At 44.5% G+C, this 19,202-nt stretch overlaps 1 protein-coding gene across 5 annotated transcripts in view; it reads right to left on the bottom strand.

The window, feature by feature from the left end:
- Window positions 1-19,202, bottom strand: part of CDYL (chromodomain Y like) — a 159,663-nt gene that overhangs the window by 123,051 nt on the left and 17,410 nt on the right. For 3 of the 5 annotated variants that reach the window (XM_058668416.1, XM_058668415.1, XM_058668418.1), the window contains 2 exons: window positions 14,505-14,691; window positions 5,262-5,366 (listed from right to left, as the gene is read on the bottom strand). In XM_058668416.1, the coding sequence (XP_058524399.1) occupies window positions 5,262-5,366; window positions 14,505-14,691 (292 nt within the window). The remainder of the gene's footprint in view (window positions 1-5,261; window positions 5,367-14,504; window positions 14,692-19,202) is intronic. The other 2 variants (XM_058668421.1, XM_058668424.1) reach the window with 2 other exon arrangements.

Genomic DNA, 19,202 nt, shown 5'->3' with positions numbered 1-19,202 from the left:
TCTTTCCCTCTTTGGTGACACAGGAGAAAAAAATATTGAAACATTTGCCCAACTCCCCTTCCTCCATGCCTCAATACTCCCCACCCTAATTGGAGGTCCATATGTGTGTGCATTCCTGTTAACTATGTAGACCGTGTTAAAAATTAAATTTTTTTAAAAAAGGAAGCGGAATAGCTGGTGCTCCTATGGGATGTTGGCATTTGCAAGTGGAAGATTAACCTGTTGAGTCACTGCCTCGGCCCCAGGATGTTTACTTTTTTAAGACAGACTTATTTGAAATTCAGAACTAGAGAAAGAGAGAGAGAGAGAGAGAGAGAGAGAGAGAGAGAGAGAGAGAGAAGGAGAGAGAGAGAGATATCTGGCTTCTATCTACTAGTTCATTCTCCAAATGTCAGCAAAGACTAGGGCTGGGTAGGTCAAAGCCAGGAACCTGGGACTTCTTCCAGGTGTCCTGGGAGGCAGAGGCCTGAGCATTTAGGCCATCTTCCTCTGCCTTCCCAGACACACTAACAGGGAGTTGGATCAGAAGCAGAGCAGCTGGACCCTGAGCCAGCAGCTATATGGGATGCCGACATTGCAAGGGCAGCTTAACCACATGACACAGCGTTGGCCCCAGAGATGTTCACCTTCATCTGGAGTAACAAGGACAAGGGGAAGGAAAGAAGGAAGAGAGAAAAGGAAGAAGGGAGGAAGGATGCTACCAAAAAAACAGGGAAGGAAGAGATCAAATTAAATTACCCCTCTTTCATAATGATAAGATTTTATTTACAGAAAACCTAGAGATTGCACCAAAGGTGTGAAAACTCATCAATTCAGTCAAGCCTGTAAGATACAAAACCAACATATATACAAAATCAGTCATTTTTTGTCCATTAATAATGAAAATTGTTGAGAAATCCCATGCACAATAGCTCAGAAAATATGACAGAAATAAATTTCACTATAGAAATGAATGATGTTAGAAATGAAAGACGTTTAAAAGAACTCCTAGATTCCAACACAATAGCGTAGTGGCTAAGGTCCTCGCCTTGAACGTGCAGGGATCCCATATGGGCACCAGTTTGTGTCCAGGCTGCTCCACTTCCCATCCAGCTCCCTGCCTGTGGCCTGGGAATGCAGTTGAGGATGGCCCAATGCCTTGGGACCCTGCTCCCGTGTGGGAGACTTGGAAAGAAGTTCCTGACTCATGGCTTCAGACTGGCTCAGCTCCAGCCATTGCGGCCACTTGGGAAGTGAACCATCGGACAGAAGACCTTTCTCTCTGTCTCTCCTCTTCTCTATACATCTGTCTTTCCAATAAAAAAAGAACCCCCAGATTCTTGAAATGGAAGAGAATAGTTAGTGTCCATATCACCCAGAATGACCAAAGATTCAATGCAATTCGTATCACAACATGAAGTGACACATGGAACACGTACACTCCACATGAGAGTGCCTGATTCCAGGCAGCTCCTCTGCGTGTTGGGTTCAGCTTCCTGCTGCTATGCAGATGGGAGATGGGAGACAGAGGATGGTGGCTGGGAGTACTGAGTTACTCCACCCACTTGGGAAATCCTGATTGAATTCTGAGCTCCTGACTGTGGCCTGACTCAGCCCAGGCTGAAAGAACTAGTGGATGGAAGATCCCTTTCTGTTTCTCTCTGCCTTCCAAGTAAAATGAAATGAATAAATAAAAACAATAATACCAATGATATTCTTCATAGAAATAAAAAAAAACTACTTCTAACATTTATATGGAACTACAAAAGACTCAAAATAGCCAAGGGAATTATGAGTAAAAAGAACAAAGCTGACTGCAACACTATAGTAACCAAGACAGCATGGTGCCGCATAAAAACAGAAACAGACCAATTGAACAGAACAGGGAACCCAAAAATAAGTCCATGCATTTACAGCCAACTGATTTTCAACAAAGGCAGCAGGAACATGCACAGGAGAAAGAAAAAACCTCTTCAACAGTCGGTGCCAGGAAACTAACTCCTCTTACACAGAAAAGCCAGCTCAAAATGGATCAAGGACCATAAGGCCACAATCTATGAAATGATTACAAGAAAACATAGAGGAGATGCTTTAGGACATCAGCCTGAGTGAAGATTATTTTATTTTTATTTTTGCCAAGACACTGAAAAACACAGGTAAGAAAAGTAGAACTTGTGGTCTGGCACCGTGGCTCAGCCAGCCAATCCTCCAATTTCAACTACCAAAATCCCATATAGACTCTAATTGGTGTCCCACTTGCTCCACTTCCTATCCAGTTCCCTGCTTATGACCTTGGAAATCAGTGGAGGATGTTCCAAAGCCTTGAGACCCTTACAACCACATGGGAGACCTGGAAGAAGCTCCTGAGTCCTGGCTTTGTATCTGCTCAGCTCAGGTCCTTGTGGTCATTTGTGGAGTACATCAGCACGTGGAAGAGTTCTCTCTCTCTCTCTTTCTGTCTGTAATTCTGCCTTTCAAACAACAACAAAAAAATAAATCTTCAAAGAAAAGCAACACTTGACAAAAGGATTACATCAAAATCCTACACAGAAAACAATGAACAGGATGAAGAGACATTTTCTAGGAGAAAATGTTGGCAAGTTATTACTGTAACAAATGGTTACTTTCCAATATACATTAGAAATGGAAGCAACTCAATGGAAAAACATCATTCAGGTTACAAGTATACAAATGACCTGAGCAGACAATCCTCGAATGAGGATATACACACGGCCAGCAAAAATATGGGGGAATGTTCAGCATTATTAACCATCAGGAAAATATCAGTCAAAACCCCAGTGTCAATATCAGTCTCACCCCAGTGAAGATGACTATCTTACCAAACACACACACACACACACACACACACACACACACACCAAATACTGTTGAGGATTCAGAGAAAGAGATCTTTCTCTGGTGGGAACACGAATTAGAGCAGCCGTCTGAGGAGAGGATGGGAGTTCCCTAGTAAAGTAGACGCAGCACTATGATATGACCCAGTATTTCTACCATGCAGCATTACAGGTAACTCAAAAAGTCCATGGGAAAATGAAATTAAAATAGATTTATTTTTAGTTTTGAAATGTGTGTATTTTTTTTTTTCATAGAAAGCGTGTCTGTGAACGTCACACATTATTTATCTACTTATTTTTCCTTGGTTTAAAGGCAGAGAGCAGAGAGATTTTCCATCTGCTGGTGTGACTCCTCAAAGGCCTGCAATGAGCAGACCCGGGCAGCTCAGGGCACTCTGCAGGGTCCTAGCAGCTCAGGATGCTCTGCGGGGCCCAGGCAGCTCTGGGCACTCTGCGGGGCCCAGGCAGCACAGGGTCCTTCATGGGGCCTGGAAGTTCAGGGTTCTCCACAGAAGTGACAGCTGCTTCTGGCTCCCACAACACACAAGAGCAGAAAGCTGGGAAGTACAGTGGGAGGCAGGGCATTCCAAGCAATGATTTAGCCACTGGACCATACGCCTACCCTTGCACAAACTTTCCTAGACCTCTTTCATACGCATGGATTTCAAAATATTCTATGCCAAAACAAAATTCTCTTTTAATAATGTTTCTAGGAACTTTTGGAAGTACTCCCATATACCCTGAGGAAACAGTGTGTGGATGAGACATCTGCATTTCTGTGTTCACTGAAGCACAATTCATAAAAAGCAAGATATACTTTCAACCCAGGTGTCCACCGAAGGAGAAATACTTAAAGAAAATGCAGTAGATAGACACATGGAATACCACTTAGCCATACAAAGGAATAAGATTCTATTATTTGAGCAGCATAGATAGAATCAGAAGACGTTGCATGATATATTAGCCACAGAAAATCAAGTACGTCTTGTTCTAACTTTTATACGGAAGAGACAAATTGTGTCTCAAAGAAGTAGAGAAGCAAACCACTGGTTATGAGAACCTTCCAAGGATATTGGTGAGAAGGAAAGGGGATGGGTTAACTGGACAGGAGGACTGAATGCTAGTGATGTATGGCACTGTCAGGTAGCTGTGACTGATAACCATTAATTGAATATTTCCAGAGAGCTGCTAGAGGGAATGTTTCATGTTCCCAACATAGAGAAATGACAAACGTCTGAGATGACAGGTCAAACACTCTGAGTTGATCATTACAAATTGTATACATCTTTTGAAATGTCATACCAGATCCCTTAAATATACACAATTTCTATGCATCAGTTAAAGTGAAAAATATACTTGAAAGTATCTACTAAAAAGACCCAAGAATTTTAATTATAGCATGAGGTTAACATGTGATCAACGCAGTAGGTAAATTTTAGAAGATGAAAACCAGAAAACCAACTCAGAGACTTGAGTTGGATTATGTTCTTTTTTTTTAAATTACTTGTCTATTTTTACTCATTTTGAAGGCAGAGAAACCTTCTCCCTTCTACTAGTTTACCCTCCTAATGCCCGCCATAGCAGAGGCAAGCCAGGCTGGAGCCAGCAGTCAGGAACTGCATCAGACCTTCCAGGTGGACGACCGGGACCCAAGCACCTGTATCCCAGGGTAGCCATTAGTAGAAAGCTCGGAACAGGAAGTGAAGTAGATGGGACTTGAACCCAAGCACTCCTTGGTAGGCATCCTTAGCTACGTCTTAACCTTGACATCACATGCCTTTCTTGAGTTGCACAGTTTAAAGGAAAGAGGTGGGAGGAGGATACACACAAGAAGTCCATGGAAAATGTATGTGCTTGGAAAAAAAAATTCTATGAATAGATTTCAAAATACGTTTGCACCAAAATAATCTTTCAATTCCATTTCGCACGAATTCTTTGAAGCCCACTCACATATCAAGAGAGGAAAGACTGGGCAAAAATTGAGGAGATGGAAAATAAAATGCCTATTTCAGGCAGTGTGAACAGCATCGGAGTGAAATGAATATTCTGGGTGCAGTGGGTAATAAAAGTGGAAAAACAGGTGGAAAAAAGCTGGAGTTTCAGGCTGGGAACCTTGAAACACGGGCAAGTGTTTGGGACACGACTTGAGATGTCTGCGTCTCATTTTGGAGTCTCTAGGTTCAAGTCCTGGCTATTTTACTTTCAATTTCAGCTTCCTGCTAACATGCCCTTGGGAGGCAGTCCATGTTGCCTCAAGTATTCGGGTTTGTGCCACCTGTGTATTAGAGACCGGATGTGGTGTTGGGCTCCTGACTTTGGCCTGGCTCATTTCCAGTTAGCAGATGGAAGATCTCTGCTTCTTTCTTTCACATAAAATAACAATAACAGTAACAGTTACAGTAGTAGTAGTAAAAGGTATGATCTTACGATCCTGTGGTCAGCAGCGGGTTGCTGATCAGTTGAACTAGTGGGCAGCTGCTGTCCTCCAGAGGATCCCTCACAGCAGTCAGCGAAGGCAGGTATAAGGAGGAGCTGCAGGCAGAAGAGACGACAGTGGTTTATCATAGATCCGGATGAGGAAGGTGTGAACCGGGGAAGGGAGAGAGGCGAATGACCAAGAAGTCACACTGGGGCGAGTGGTACAGCCGAAAATGGAGTTAGGTCACCACCTGCAATGTTGGTGTTCCATTGGGTGCCAGTTGCACTGCCTCTGATCTAGCTCCCTGCTAATGATACGGGAAGCTCTTGGCTTCAGCCTGGCCCAACCCCAGACACTGTGGCAATCTGGGGAGTGAAGCAACACACCCTCTCTCTTCTTTCTGTTTCTCACTCTCTTTTCTTTCCCTTTCTCTGTAACTCTGCCTTTCAAATAAATAAATAAATAAATATACAAATAAATCTTTTTAAAAAGAAACAATATTACAGGAATTAGTAATGGATAGGAAGGGTAAAATGAAGAAGAAAAAAAAACAAATAAAAATTCAAAGTTTTAAACTTCTATATCCAGGAAAATTATTATACTGCAGGCAAAAACTGGGAGATGAGGAGAAAAAGTTTACTATGGAGAAAACAAAAAATATTAATACTACATATAAGATATGGCTCAAATGACAGGTTGGAGTCCATCTTGTGTTTTTCATCTACTTGCTATGAAAACTGAGCAGTTTTGTTTTAAACCTGTCTTATTCCCAAATTCCTGATAAAGTGGAAGTTAAAATCCATCTACAACATGATTCAGAGGATTAAATGAAATTTGCTTTTATCATATCTGTTGTAGTACCTAGTACATAGCCAACAAAAGATTTTTCCTGATATGCTGTCTTATAACACTGATGAAATCCATAGTAACTCTTCATGGCTGATGTCACACATTCGAAATGCCAGTGGAAGTGACCAGCAGGCAGGGGTTCTGAGACCGCAGATTGCAACTTGGGAGAACAGTCATCTACTGAGAGGAAGTTCATGCCAGAAGAGGGTTAGGTACCCCAGCAAGTTCGAAGGGACAAATGGCCAGGGCTGCATTTAGGGAATGCTCACCACTGGGAAGTGAGAGAAGCAAGTGTTTAAGACAGACTCATCAAGTTGGAAGGAGAGTGGAAAGGGAATGTGCTGTTACAGGATTCAAGACAGGGGTGATTTCAAAAAGAGAGTGAGCAGATGTTGCTAAAGGTTGTTCAAAAAGCACATACCAAATTCCAACAAATTGGAGAGGTTTTTACATTGTATCTCAGCAAGTGATTTGACTTTTGAATAGTTTGCAAGAGTATATTTTTATCACTCTCAAGGATGGAATTCTTTGGAAATTAGAGTGATCAAATGTTAATATAGCACAATAAAGGCTTATAAGCATTGTATTAAAGTACTAAGCAAACCAATACTAGATAATAAAGATCATCTAATGGCATTTAATATGTACAGAATAATGCAATTTGTTGGGAGTAGCTTCCTAATGTTCAAATATTCTTCCTCCCACTTATATTTTTCATTCGTTTAATATAATCAGGGAGCAAAGAATAAACTTCACAGCTCAACCAATGAAGATTTTACTCTATGTGTGTTGACAACTCCAAGAGCTCCACGTTGAAGATCAAGTACTTATCTGCCCTCCCACATCTGGTAGCGTCACTTATCAAAGAAGCCAAATGCACATTCTGAAATGAAAGTCTGTCAGCCGCAAGCTCTGGGACACGCGATTGGCTTCCATTCAAGATTTACACATGCCTCTGCCAATCCGAGTTGGTCATCATCGGAAAAGCACGCCTGCTAGAAGTACTTGGCTTAAAGACCTTAAGCCGGGGCGCCCTTTGCAGGTGCTGTTGGGGGGCCCAAACTAAAATTTATGAACGGATCAGAGTTGATTCTTCGCAAAAACAAGTTGACTTGCAAGAGCAAGACCTTCAAAAAGCAAAGAGCAATTGTTAAAGGGAAAAGGACGCAGGAAAATTGAAGTCCAGGAAGAAATGATTTCTGAATCCAGTCATCTGTTGGCCAAATGCATTTGACTTCATTTCCCAGTGGTCACTGCAGAGAGAGACTCCCAGTTCCGAGGTCAATGTTATTATTTGTGAGATTAAAGAGGATTAGCTAATTGAGCCGTTGCACCAGTCCCAAGCATGCCACGTCTTAGCTGGATTTGACAGCACCTCCTTGTGTGAACACAATTCAGTCAAGTTGCTTCTACAGGGAGACACAGACCTGTGATCTTCACATGGAGCGCTCCGACAGCCAGGTTTGATCCACAGATAGATTGGGCACTATCTGGCAGGATGAAGAAGTTGCACAGCCTCCAGTTAATTCTCCATAAGCATCATTTTTTTCTCCAAAGTCAGTACTTTGCACAAGCATCCCACTGCTGTGAGTTCCGTAGTGGGAGCTCAGCACACAGGTGTTCTGATGCTCAGGGTGGTCATGGCAAGGAGAAGCGTCTGTTAGCAAAGTGACCCGATCCTGTTCAGTATGCAAGTTTGTGGACCTCTCTGAGGAAGCCCTGGCCTCATCAGCTCCTGGGTTCTAGTGAGCCAATTTACCACTTTAACATAATAGAATCCTGGGTTAGTGCATGGTAGTGCATTAGGTTAATCCTCTGCCCATGGTGCTGCATTCCCTGTGGGTGCTGGTTCACGTCCTGGTTGTTCCACTTCCAATCCAGGTCCCTGCTAATGGCCTGAGAAAGCAGTGGAGGATGGCCCATGTCTACCACTCAAGTGGGAGATCAGAAGAAGTTTCTGGCTCCTGGCTTCAGATTGGTTCAGCTCCAGCTGTTGCAGCCTTTTGAGGAGGGACAATCTCTGTCTCCCCTCTCTCTCTCTGTGTAAAAATCTGTCTTCCAGATAAAAATAAATAAATCTTCAAAATAATAGAATCCTTTAAAAAAGCTATACCTGAGGCTACTGCAAAAAGTACGTAGGAAACCTAATCAAAGGCTTATTTGGGAGGACAATGTTTAACACTCAGTGCAGTTCTTTTCAACATGCGCTTTCTCCACTGGCTTTGGAAGGCCTCTGGCGTGGATAGATTATTTTTTGGTTTGTAGACAGGAAAGAGCTGTCAGATTCAGGCTCTCGTTTTGTGTGGTTTCACCCTTCCTGCCGTCTAACAAGGTGGGGGCAGGTAAAACCCTCGCTTTACAAACAGTCCTTCAAAGCAGAGGTCCCAGGGCTCTGGTTTGCGCAGACTCCACCATCTCCGAGTCCGCTCGTGCTTTGAGGAATATAAAATCCATGGAGGCAGAGTTAGGTTAGGAGAGTGCTACTCCTCCCCAAGCCCCTCGGGAAAGGGGCTCATTTCCATGCAGACCCAGCACTCCAGTCCTCTTCCCCAGAGTCAGGGAGAAGAGCCTGTTCAATGACAAGTTCAGAAATGTAAATTCTTAAAGGTGTCAGGCTAGCCGGCCAAAGAAACTGTGACTTAGCGGCTTTCAAGAGCCATGAAAGAGCTCTATGTGGAGGCACTCCCAGTCCCTCCCGGCCGCTGGCCACGGTCAGTGCCTGGAGGGAGGAAGCGGCTGCTCAGCAGCTGCCTCCCAGCTCCCCGCTGGCTGTTCCCAGCTCGGCAGCCGGGCCAGCACCAGGGGCAGCGGTGGAATTCTCAACAGCAGCCACCCAGGCTATGCGGTGAATATTAACACGGTTGAGAGCCCGCACGGAAGACCCGCTGGTCCTCATGCTAATTGCCCCAGCCTCATTATTGTTGCTGTATTCTGCAGAGAATTGATTCATCGGGTCACATGTTCGCCAACACATGTTGGAGATGGCAGCAGCGATTTAATGACTGCAAAATAGAGATGCCATGCAGGCTGGCATGCAGCTGTGGCTTTGCCCAGTGTTACCAAGTTCATGCCGGGCCCAGAGCCAGCAAAACAGAAGCAGGAAAGAGGAGCCAGGCAGTCCCAGAGCAAGCGGAAAAGATAAAAAAGCTTTTGTTGAATCTCTACAAAAATGGGTGAAATGAAAAATTTCCTGGAATACTTTGCATTTCCAAGTTTGGCTGTTGCTTTGGTTTTGGCTTTTTTTTTTTTTTTTGTCTCTCTTTGAGAGAAGTTTGAGAGCAAAGTGGAGTGGCTTATCAGGTGATCTGGAGTTTGTTTTCTGGGGTTGCCTCTGAGCAGACAGGTATAGGAATGCTGGGAATCCTCTCCATTTTGACTGTTCTTCCTCAGAAACACATCTTCCTCACTCTCATCATGAATATTCTACAAACTTAAAAGCGATAAAAAAAAAAAATAAAGGGCAACACATTTTGGATACGTTTTGCCAACAGGAGGGGGAACTAATGAACACCTGGTTTGAATCCCAACCTCCGTGCTTCCAATTCAGCTTCCTGCTCAAGTGCACCCCAGGAGACGGCAGAAAACCGTTCAAGCACTTGAGTTCCTGCTGCCCACCTGGAAACCCAGATGCAGTTTCTGGCTTCTGATTTTGGCTTTTAGCTTGGCTCAGTCCTGGCTGTTTGTGTACCGGGAGCAGTGAATCAGCAAATTCTTTGCATTTTGGGCTACCTATGTTTTGAAAATATCAATTTTAAAAATGGAATGCAAAACTGTTCCTATTTATGGAGTGCAGTCTGATAATTTGATTCATGCATACATCGTGCAATGATGCGTTTCGAGCAGCTGGGACTTCCATCTTTTTAAACAGCTGTCTTCTTTTTTTTTTGTTGGGAATCTTCAAGCCTGTCAGTTTTTTACAAATCAGTCAATCAGTTATGGTGAGAAATAGTCACCTTGTAGAATCCTGCACAACACGAGAACTTACTCCTTCTATTCTGGTATTCCATTATCTAATCTTCCTCTACTATTTTATTCACTGCCTTCTTCCTTACATCAAATTTGCTCTGTTTAAGATTTTTTTTTTTTGAAGACAGATTTTACGAGAGAATGAGTGGGATTCTTCTATCTGCTGGTTCAATCTCCAAATGGCCATAATGGTTGGGATAGGGCCAGACTGAAGCCAGGAGCCAGGAATTCCATAGAAGTCTTCCAACTGGTTGGAAGAGGCCTAAACACTTGGACCATCTTCCACTTCCTTCCAGGTGCGTTAGCATAAAGCTCAATCAGAAGTGAATTAAAACCTTCATTCATATGAGATGCCAACATTATTGGTGGGGGTTTACCCTGCACCACAACTCCAACTCTTCCCTTCCTTCCTTCCTTCCTTTCCTTCTTTTCTTTCTCCTTCCTTCTTTTCTTTTTTCTTTTTTCTTTCTCCTTCCTTCTCTTCTTTCTCCCTTCCTTTTTGTGTTTGTATTGTTCACTTTTTAATTTTTGGAAAGGCAGATAGGCATATTTACAAAGAGAAGGAGAAAGAGAGAGAGACCTTCCATCTACTGTCTCACTCCCCAAAACAACCACAGTGACCAGGCTGAGTTGATACAAAGCCAAGGTCCAGGAGATTCTTCTTGGTCTCCCACGTGGGTTCAGGGTCCAGAGAACCTGGATCATCCTTCGCTGTTTCCCAGGCCATAAAAAGAGAGCTGGGTAGGAAGTGGAGCAGCTGGAACATGAACCGGCACCTGTTTGGATGCCAGCACTGGAGGTGGTGGCTTAACTATTTAGGCCACAACTCTGGCTCCTCTACCCTCTATTTCTAAGACCAGACTTTTCTCTTTAAAAGCCACATTCTGGGGCCCGGCGGCGTGGTCTAGCGGCTAAAGTCCTCGCCTTGAAAGCCCCGGGATCCCATATGGGCGCCGGTTCTAATCCCGGAAGCTCCACTTCCCATCCAGCTCCCTGCTTGTGGCCTGGGAAAGCAGTTGAGGACGGCCCAATGCTTTGGGACACTGCACCCGCGTGGGAGACGTGGAAAAGGTTCCAGGTTCCCGGCATCGGATCGGCGCGCATCGGCCCGTTGCGGCTCACTTGGGGAGTGAATCATCGGACGGAAGATCTTCCTCTCTGTCTCTCCTCCTCTGTGTATATCTGGCTGTAATAAAATGAATAAATCTTTAAAAAAAAAAAAAGCCACATTCTAACTGCAGTAGATCCAGGATACAGCCAAAGACTCTGCATTTCTAGTCAGTTCCAGGTGGTACTGGTATTGCTGCTCACCACGGGGGAATAAATCTACCCTTACTCACAGCATTCCTATTGTTTGAAAAAAAATTCTGGGATGCCCTCAATCAGGCAATTAAAAAAGGGCATTTTGCTTAAAGCCAAACATCATGCACACTTTCTGCATCTTATGACATCATTCTTATTGGATTTTAGGAAGACATAGCAGCAGCTACCAATGGGAAGAGTGATCCCAACCATGGGGACGTGGAACATTTGTTGTATCCACTGTCGCAGTGTAAATATTGGTTTGAGTGCTCAGTGTGTCTCCAAAACCTAGGCAGCAAAGGCTGAGCCCGCTATGTCTGGTGATACTTGAACTAAGAGGGTGAAAACTGAATCCAATAGTGGTGCTTGAAGGTGGGGCCCTCGGGAGATGGCAGGCTTGAACTAGGTCAGTACGCTGTGGCTGCTATGGTTAAATACAGGAGCCCATATGGGTGCAGACAAACACACACATGCTCCCTGTCTCTTGCCAGATGATGCTCTTTGCTGTTTTGGGATCTGATAGTGAGAGTGTCATCTCCAGTGGCCAAACCAATGGGGTCTGGCTTACCTCTGACTGTGAACTAAAGCAGACCTCTTCCTTTAAAAAAACAAAAACAAAAAAACAACCAGCCACTGATTTTTTGTTTTTGAAAGTCAGAGGTGCAGAGAGAGGATCTTCCATCTGCTGGCTCGCTCTCCAGATGGCCGCAATGGTCAACATTGGGCAAGGCTGAAGTCTGGAGCCAGGAGCTTCTTTGGAGTTTCCCACATGGGTAGCAGGGGCTCATTCTCTTGGGTTATTTTCTGCTGCTTTCCCAGATGCATTAAATTATCAGGAAACTGGGTTGGAAGTGGAACAATTAGAACTTGAATTGATGCCCAAATAAGATGCTGGTGAAGCAGGCTATGGCTTTACCCACTATGTCACAACGTTGGCCCAAAGATCTCCTTTTTTTTTTTAAAGTTAGCCGCCACAGGCATTTTTATATTGTTATGAAACTGAAAAAAGTACCTTGAGATATGACCCAGTAGGTTCCTACTGCCTTGGCATATTAATAAGATTCCCTTTCACGCTCAAAGAGGACCTAGTTTCGGAAACAACTCCTGGAATCATCGCACTGCCTATATACAGATACCTGGCATTTAACACATTATTTTCCTGTATTGCTAATCATCTGCATGGGTCTACATTTTAAGTTTTAATGAGATTGCATTTCATTTGATAACATCACTAATCTCATTTATTCATTAGGTCAATATTTATCATGCATCTTCTAAGTCAACCTGCAATCATTGAACATAGGCAGATGCGAGTTGAATTCAGATAATGCTTAAAATTAGAAGTTCATCCAGTGACTATCTGGGTGGTGGTGGTAGCTCTGAAGAGCACATCCATCCGCCATTAGTCCATCCACCCATCCATCTACTTACCAATTCTCCATCCACCCATCCAACATTCATCTGTCCACCTGCCCATCCACTCTTCCATCCATCCATCCATGCATCCATCCATCCACCCATCCACTCATCCATCCATCCATCCACCCACCTATCCACCTACCCATAGTCTCCCATTTATCTACGCACCCACGTTCTCACCTATCCAGCCATACTCACCCATCCATTCATTCATCCATCTATCCACCTACCCATCACTCATCTATCCGCCCACCCATCTAACTCATTCATCTGTTTGTCCATCCACCCATTCATCGACCAACACATCCACCCATCCACTTTTTTATCCATCATTCATCCATTCATTTATTTATTCACTCACGCCATCATCCATTCATCCAACTATTAAAATTTGATTCTAAACCATTCTGTGTAGGCCCTGGGCTGAGCTCTAGCAGTACAGCAGTAATCCAGATTCATTCAGCCCTTGCTTCCCAGGCCTCGTACTTGTCCTCTCTCTTAGTTGTGTATATTCACTCGATTTAATCTCTTTGGAGAAATGGAGAGAGGAAACAAGTAGCTATTGGAATGAGCATTATTCTGGAAATATAGAGGCTGGGACTTTTGCTCCAAAAAGGACCCAGCAATGTGTCTTCAGTGAAATGATGTTCAATTTGTAGCCCCCTGATTTCCATGTGTGTAGAATGAAGAGGCTCAATGATCGCCACAATTCCTTCCAGTCTTCCAATTCTCTTCTTAAGATGTTTATTTCTCGGCTGTTAAAAACTTTTAGAGCTTTTCGAATAACAGAGGAAGTCATACTGGAGACGCCTTTGAGACATAGTTATTAGCTGAAAGGCTTCTTGGCTTCTTGCGCATTTTCTTTGTACCTTCTTTCACCTTGGGTTTTACAGTTTGTAGGTGCTGGTGTTGTGACCCAGTAAGTTAAACCAGTGACCCACAGCTTGCAACGCAGAGGTGGTTGGGGTTCTGGCTGCTCTGCTCGCTATCTAACCCCCTGCTGATGTGTCTGGGAAGACCCTGGAAGATGGCTCAAGTGCTTGTGCCCCTGCCACCCATATGGGGAATCTGGATGGAATTCCTGGCTCCTGGCTGTTGTGGCTCTTTGGCGAGTCAACCAGCAAAACAAACAAACAAACAAATAATCCCTTTCTCACTCTGTCTGACACTTTGCCTTTCAACTAAATATTTTCTTAAGTAATTTTTATTAAAATTTATCTTTCAAGTCTTCCCCATCAAGCTTCTCTACCCAGTGCACACTGTCTCCCGTTCCTAGTTACCCCTGTGTCTGTTCATCCTCTCGGAGTCCAAGAGTTTCCTGACATTGCCCTGGCCCACCACTTTTCCATGGTGCTCCCACTGCGGCAGTGCTTGCTTTGCCTTTTTGCTGCTGTTCCCTTAAATACTCTCTCTCTCTCTCTCTCTCTCTCTCTCTCTCTGGCTCTTGCCACATGGCCTGTGTTATTAATAAATATTCTTCATGCTTTCTCCCAGGTGGAAGATGGAACAGCAGTGATCTTGTCTCCTGCAAAGCTTGCCATGTGACTTGGGGCTACGTGGAGCTCCTGGAGGGCTGTGTGAGTGGCATCTGCCTTGGCAGACTTGCTCATCTGCTCCACAGATCTTTATTAAACACCTGCTGTAGTCAGCATTGTGTGAAGGTCCAGCAAAAAGGGTGAAAAGGTGGGCAAACTGTTTCTTTTCTTGGAACTTACTGTCCAGAGGCAAAAACAGACTTGCCAAAAGAATTGGAGTGCAGTGTCACAAATGTTGCCCTGCTGTGGATACACAGTGAAGGGGACCCCAACAGTTCTTATGGGAATGCTTCCCTGGGTGTACTGACATAGGACTTGCCTCTTCTTGGCTACCTGCAGTCCAGGTGTCACCAGCATGGCTGTCTCCCTAGGGTGAGAAACAGATTCAGGTTACAATTCCTTTTTAAAATACACATCCAAGCGCTTACATAGATTTCTTCTAAGGCATAAATGGTTAGGATTTGCAAAAGCACTTTATACTTTCAAAGCAAAGCCCCAAATGCTTGATTTTTAGAAAATACATTGTTGAGGACATAGATTAGAGTGGCGGAGGTGGCATCTTGAGATGGCAGTTTGGCTCAGTAATAACCACCTATCCAAATTAAAAAATAAGGGAGGAAAATTTCTGAGAGTTCTATGGATTCCAGTGTATTGATTCTGTCAGGTTAGAATTCAGAAGTGCATGGATACCCATAAGCTGTTTTACCTACAGGCTTCCAGCATTAGATGCTTAGCCAGAGTAGCTAGGCGAGATACTCTGAGAGCAAGGGACACACAAGTAACTTTGCATGGAGATCAGGACAAGGAACCCAAGCATGGGATAAGACCTGGTCAGTGGTGGGGACCAGCAGAGGCCAGGTGCCCAGCTGTGCCCTTTCGCACTGCCAGTCGCTTTGGGAATCAACAGCTCTGTAATTTCTCCAAGTCAGCTCTCCCCCGCAGGTCCTGGATTCCTATGACCTCTTTTGGATGTATGACGCTGTTCACATTGCTGTTCTTCTCCCAGCCTTCTGGTCCCACTCCTCACTTGACTCTCCAAGACAGAAACCAGGGCATTGAGCTGTCTCCCCCTCTTCTCTCATACACCGTGCTTCGGCTTGCTCCAAGCACCGTTCACCTCGTCAAGGGCATTCTGGCCTGTTCTTGTCCGCTTCTTGCCATTGTACCTTCGTCAAGACCCTCATCATCTCAAGATTGCATTTCCTTTGGAGCCTCCCTAGAAGTTTCCCCTGTTAAGCCACCTTTCAAGCCATTCCGTACCTTGCAGCTAGAATGAACTTTCTTTCCCTCCTCCTTTTCACTATGTGTTTTCGAAGCACCTAACAGTTGTGGAAGAGCAGTGAGGAAATGCTTCCTTACTCTGTTCTCCAAACCCCATGACACACAGCAATGACTGGTGTGCCAGAGGTGTGTCTAGCTCTTCAGGTTAAGTCCTGCTGAGAAGGATCATCCCCTGTGGTGAACCTGTGGGTGAGTGAGCACATACCCACGATGGGCAGTTCCAAGGAGAATCTGGAACCTGATCCGCAGGGTTGGCAGCAGTAACAAGTGGCTAATGAGGCCATCCAGCCTTGGTAGGAGGGAACGAGGTGGCCCCCACACCCTTTCCTAGCAGTCTGGGCAGACAATGGGAACAAGCCCAGTAATAACAATGAGATTAGGGATGTGGACATCCACTCAGGTTTATCTTCATTTCAAAAGGTCTCCAGGGAGCCAGCCTCATTTTGAGAGGGAAGGGATAGACGGAGCATCAAGAGCTATAAATAAAAGATCAGAGTCATTAGGCTTGAAGCACATTTCTGGACACAGCGCTAGGCTGGGGCAAGTCACACTTGGCGCTGACAAGAAGCCAATAGATTGAAGGCAGATTTGCTGTGCTTGGACACAAGCCCCACACTTGGCCTGTGAAAGCTTCTGAGTATTCAGCTCTCAAAAGACTTCCTGAGTAGTTGCACCTGCACAAGCAAGGAAGACATGATTCTCTAAAGATGATAATCTGCTGCTGCTCCTGGCTCCGGTGTGGCCGTGGAGAAGTGTGGACAATGCAGAGACAGAGGTCACGGGGGACGGTGGACATGAGAGTTACTCCAAGGTGGCAGCTGTCAGACAGGCTGACCTTGGAAAGAACTGTGCTGACAACAGTCTTTGCTGCTCCTGTATGGGCAGGGTTTGGTACTCGCTACAGACAAGCACTTGGGATATTTCTTCTTCCTTCTCTGACATGAGTGTTCCTTATGGTTGTTCAGCTTCTTCTGCTGCGGAAAGCTTAGCTCTGGGTCTACATGTTACCGCAGCATCACATGTGGCCGTGATGAAGGGGACTGCGTGTTACCCTGAGGACTCTGAGTGAGACTCCTCTGCAGACCGAAGCGTATGAGTCTACATGGAAATAAACGGGCCTATATTCTTAGATGTTTGAAGAGTTCACAGGCAAGACTGAAGTACGAACTTCTACTTGCCTTCCAAAATCTTCTTTATTGAAAGAAATCCTGACTCTTAGCTAGGCGCATTGCTGCTGAACTAGAAATCAATGTTCCTATCTTCTTTACCATGAGGTGTACCAGGTAATTCAATTCTGGTCAAGGTGATAAAAGCAGTTAATTGCGTTGCAAAGAACTTTCTGGAAGTGTCTTTAAACCAGGACCCCTCACATATCTCCATTCTGCTGATTTGGATATGTGGCATCTTGAACAGTGAGGATCATGGAGAACACGAAGAAGCAGGATGGTGTCATGGAGGCGTTAGACTTACCCCACCTTGAGACTGCCTACCTTGAGGTTAACTTTTACTGCAAGAGAACAAAGTTCAGTCTTTCTTAGGGCACTGCCTCTTTGGATTTTTCTGATATGAAACTGAATGTTTTTGTGGTAGACATGATCATCACGGGTGATGTGGCCAATGGAATGATTTAGTGGTGTAGATCTGAGATCTGGTCTGTTGCTCAACCAGCTCGTCTCAGGGGATGTTGAAAAACAATACTTAGGTTATACTTCTTTCAGCTGTGGAAATAGGCAGGGTTATTCTGAATTAGGATGCAAGCCTGATAGATTTTTAGCTTCGGAGAAAAGCCCATAATATTTTACCCAGTTGAGATGACATTAAGCTGCACATGCCTTCCAGGAGATGGTTTTGTGCCTGCTGTGGACAGACACAGAGAGGAGAAGTAGAGGTGACAGTCTGGGTAGGAGCCACTCTGTCACTGGCACTCTCTCTTCTAACTCAGTGTCCGTGGTTGGAAAGAAGTGGTTTTATTTGTCTGATTGTTTAGAAAAAGGCCTCATCTGTAAAGTAGTCAAATTTAATATCTCACTCAGTTTAGCAGGTCCTTAATTTTCCAGGGGCCCACATCGGGCTTCTCAGCTTCAGCTCTCTGGCATTTAGTATCACATACTTCTGAATGGTGTGCTGGCCTGTGTGTTGTAGGGTGTTCAACAGTGTTCATGGCCTCTGTTTTCTATTCCCGCAACAACGCCCTTTGCCCCAAGGCAATCGTGAAGGTGACCCTGGGCATCTTCAAACCTTCTCTTGGGGTGCACGTTTGCCCCAGCTGAGACCTTGCCTCAACATCAGCCTCAGTGCAGATTTTCTGTTGACCCACAGGGCAGGGAGTCTGTCATTAGCTGGTATGCTCTGTGTGCAGAGATGTCTCCAGCTGGCACAAGACCAAGGTGTGATGTAGATGGCCACATTCAACAGACAAGAAAGCAAAATAACTCTTGTATGTAACCTTCCTGTTTTTTTTTTCTATCAGGAATCTGGTGTGTTTTAATATGTCTATTGGGTAAACAGATATCCAATATTTGGTGTTACTTTGGGTATAAATGGTATCACAGCATAAGAAATTCTTTGTAGCACTTGTGGCGCTTTTAAAAAGCACTCTGCTATGTGAGATGGATGTCCTCAAGGATTGTCTTAACCACCACACCAAATGTCTACCACCTTCCTCACTTTTTTAAGAGAAATACTGTGTGACAGAATACCAAAGCCTCCTGCTGTTACCTAATTATAACTTAGTACCCAATAATCAACCTTGCTCCATTCCTCCCCTCGAATGTTTTATACAAACATCTGTTTTTCAAGACTTTCTTGAGACTTCTGGGGACTGATGTTTTGTGGCACAGTGAGTTCAGATACCGATTGTGACACCTGCATCCTGCATCCTGCATGGGTGCCAGTCTGAGTCCCAAATGCTCCACTGCCAGTTCAGCTACCTGCTAATGCACTTGGTAAGGCAGCAGAAGATGACTCAAGGGCGTGGGCCCTTCCTGAACCCATGTGATCAAGCCAGATGGAGTTCCTGGATCCTGGCTTCAGCCTGGGCTAGTCATATTCATCGTGGCTATTTGGACAGGGAATCAGCAGGTGGAAAATCTGTCATCTCTCTCTCTCTATGTCTTTCAAAAAAATTTTTTTAAATGTGTTTATTTTTACTTGAAAGAGGCACAGAGAGAGAGAGAATCTTCCTTCCATTGGTTCGCCCCACAAATGGTCACTAACACACCAACAGCCAGAGCTGGGCCAGTCTGAAGGCAGGAGCCAGGAGCTTCTCCCAGGTCTCCTGAGTGGGTGCAGGGGTCCAAAGAACTGGGCCATCCTCTGCTGTTTCTCCAGGCCATTAGCAGGGAGATGGGTAGGAAGTGGAGCAGCTGAACTTTAATCAGTGCCCTATGGGATGCTGGTGCTATAGGAACAGGACTAATCTGCTATACTAGCACATTGGTCCCACAAATAAATTTTTTTTTCTTTTAAAAACACTTCTTGAATGGAAATCTCAAAAATACTTCTACAAGATAGGAATTATTTCCTATTTACAGGCGGAAAACCAAGAGTTAAGGCTATGATTGTGCAAACAGCAACGGCAGTGAAAACCAGAGAGCC

This window comes from Ochotona princeps, chromosome 1 (assembly GCF_030435755.1).
Source record: "Ochotona princeps isolate mOchPri1 chromosome 1, mOchPri1.hap1, whole genome shotgun sequence".
Taxonomy (NCBI): domain Eukaryota; kingdom Metazoa; phylum Chordata; class Mammalia; order Lagomorpha; family Ochotonidae; genus Ochotona; species Ochotona princeps.
Note: the sequence above shows the minus strand (reverse complement) of the source record. Positions and strands in the feature narration are given on the sequence as shown.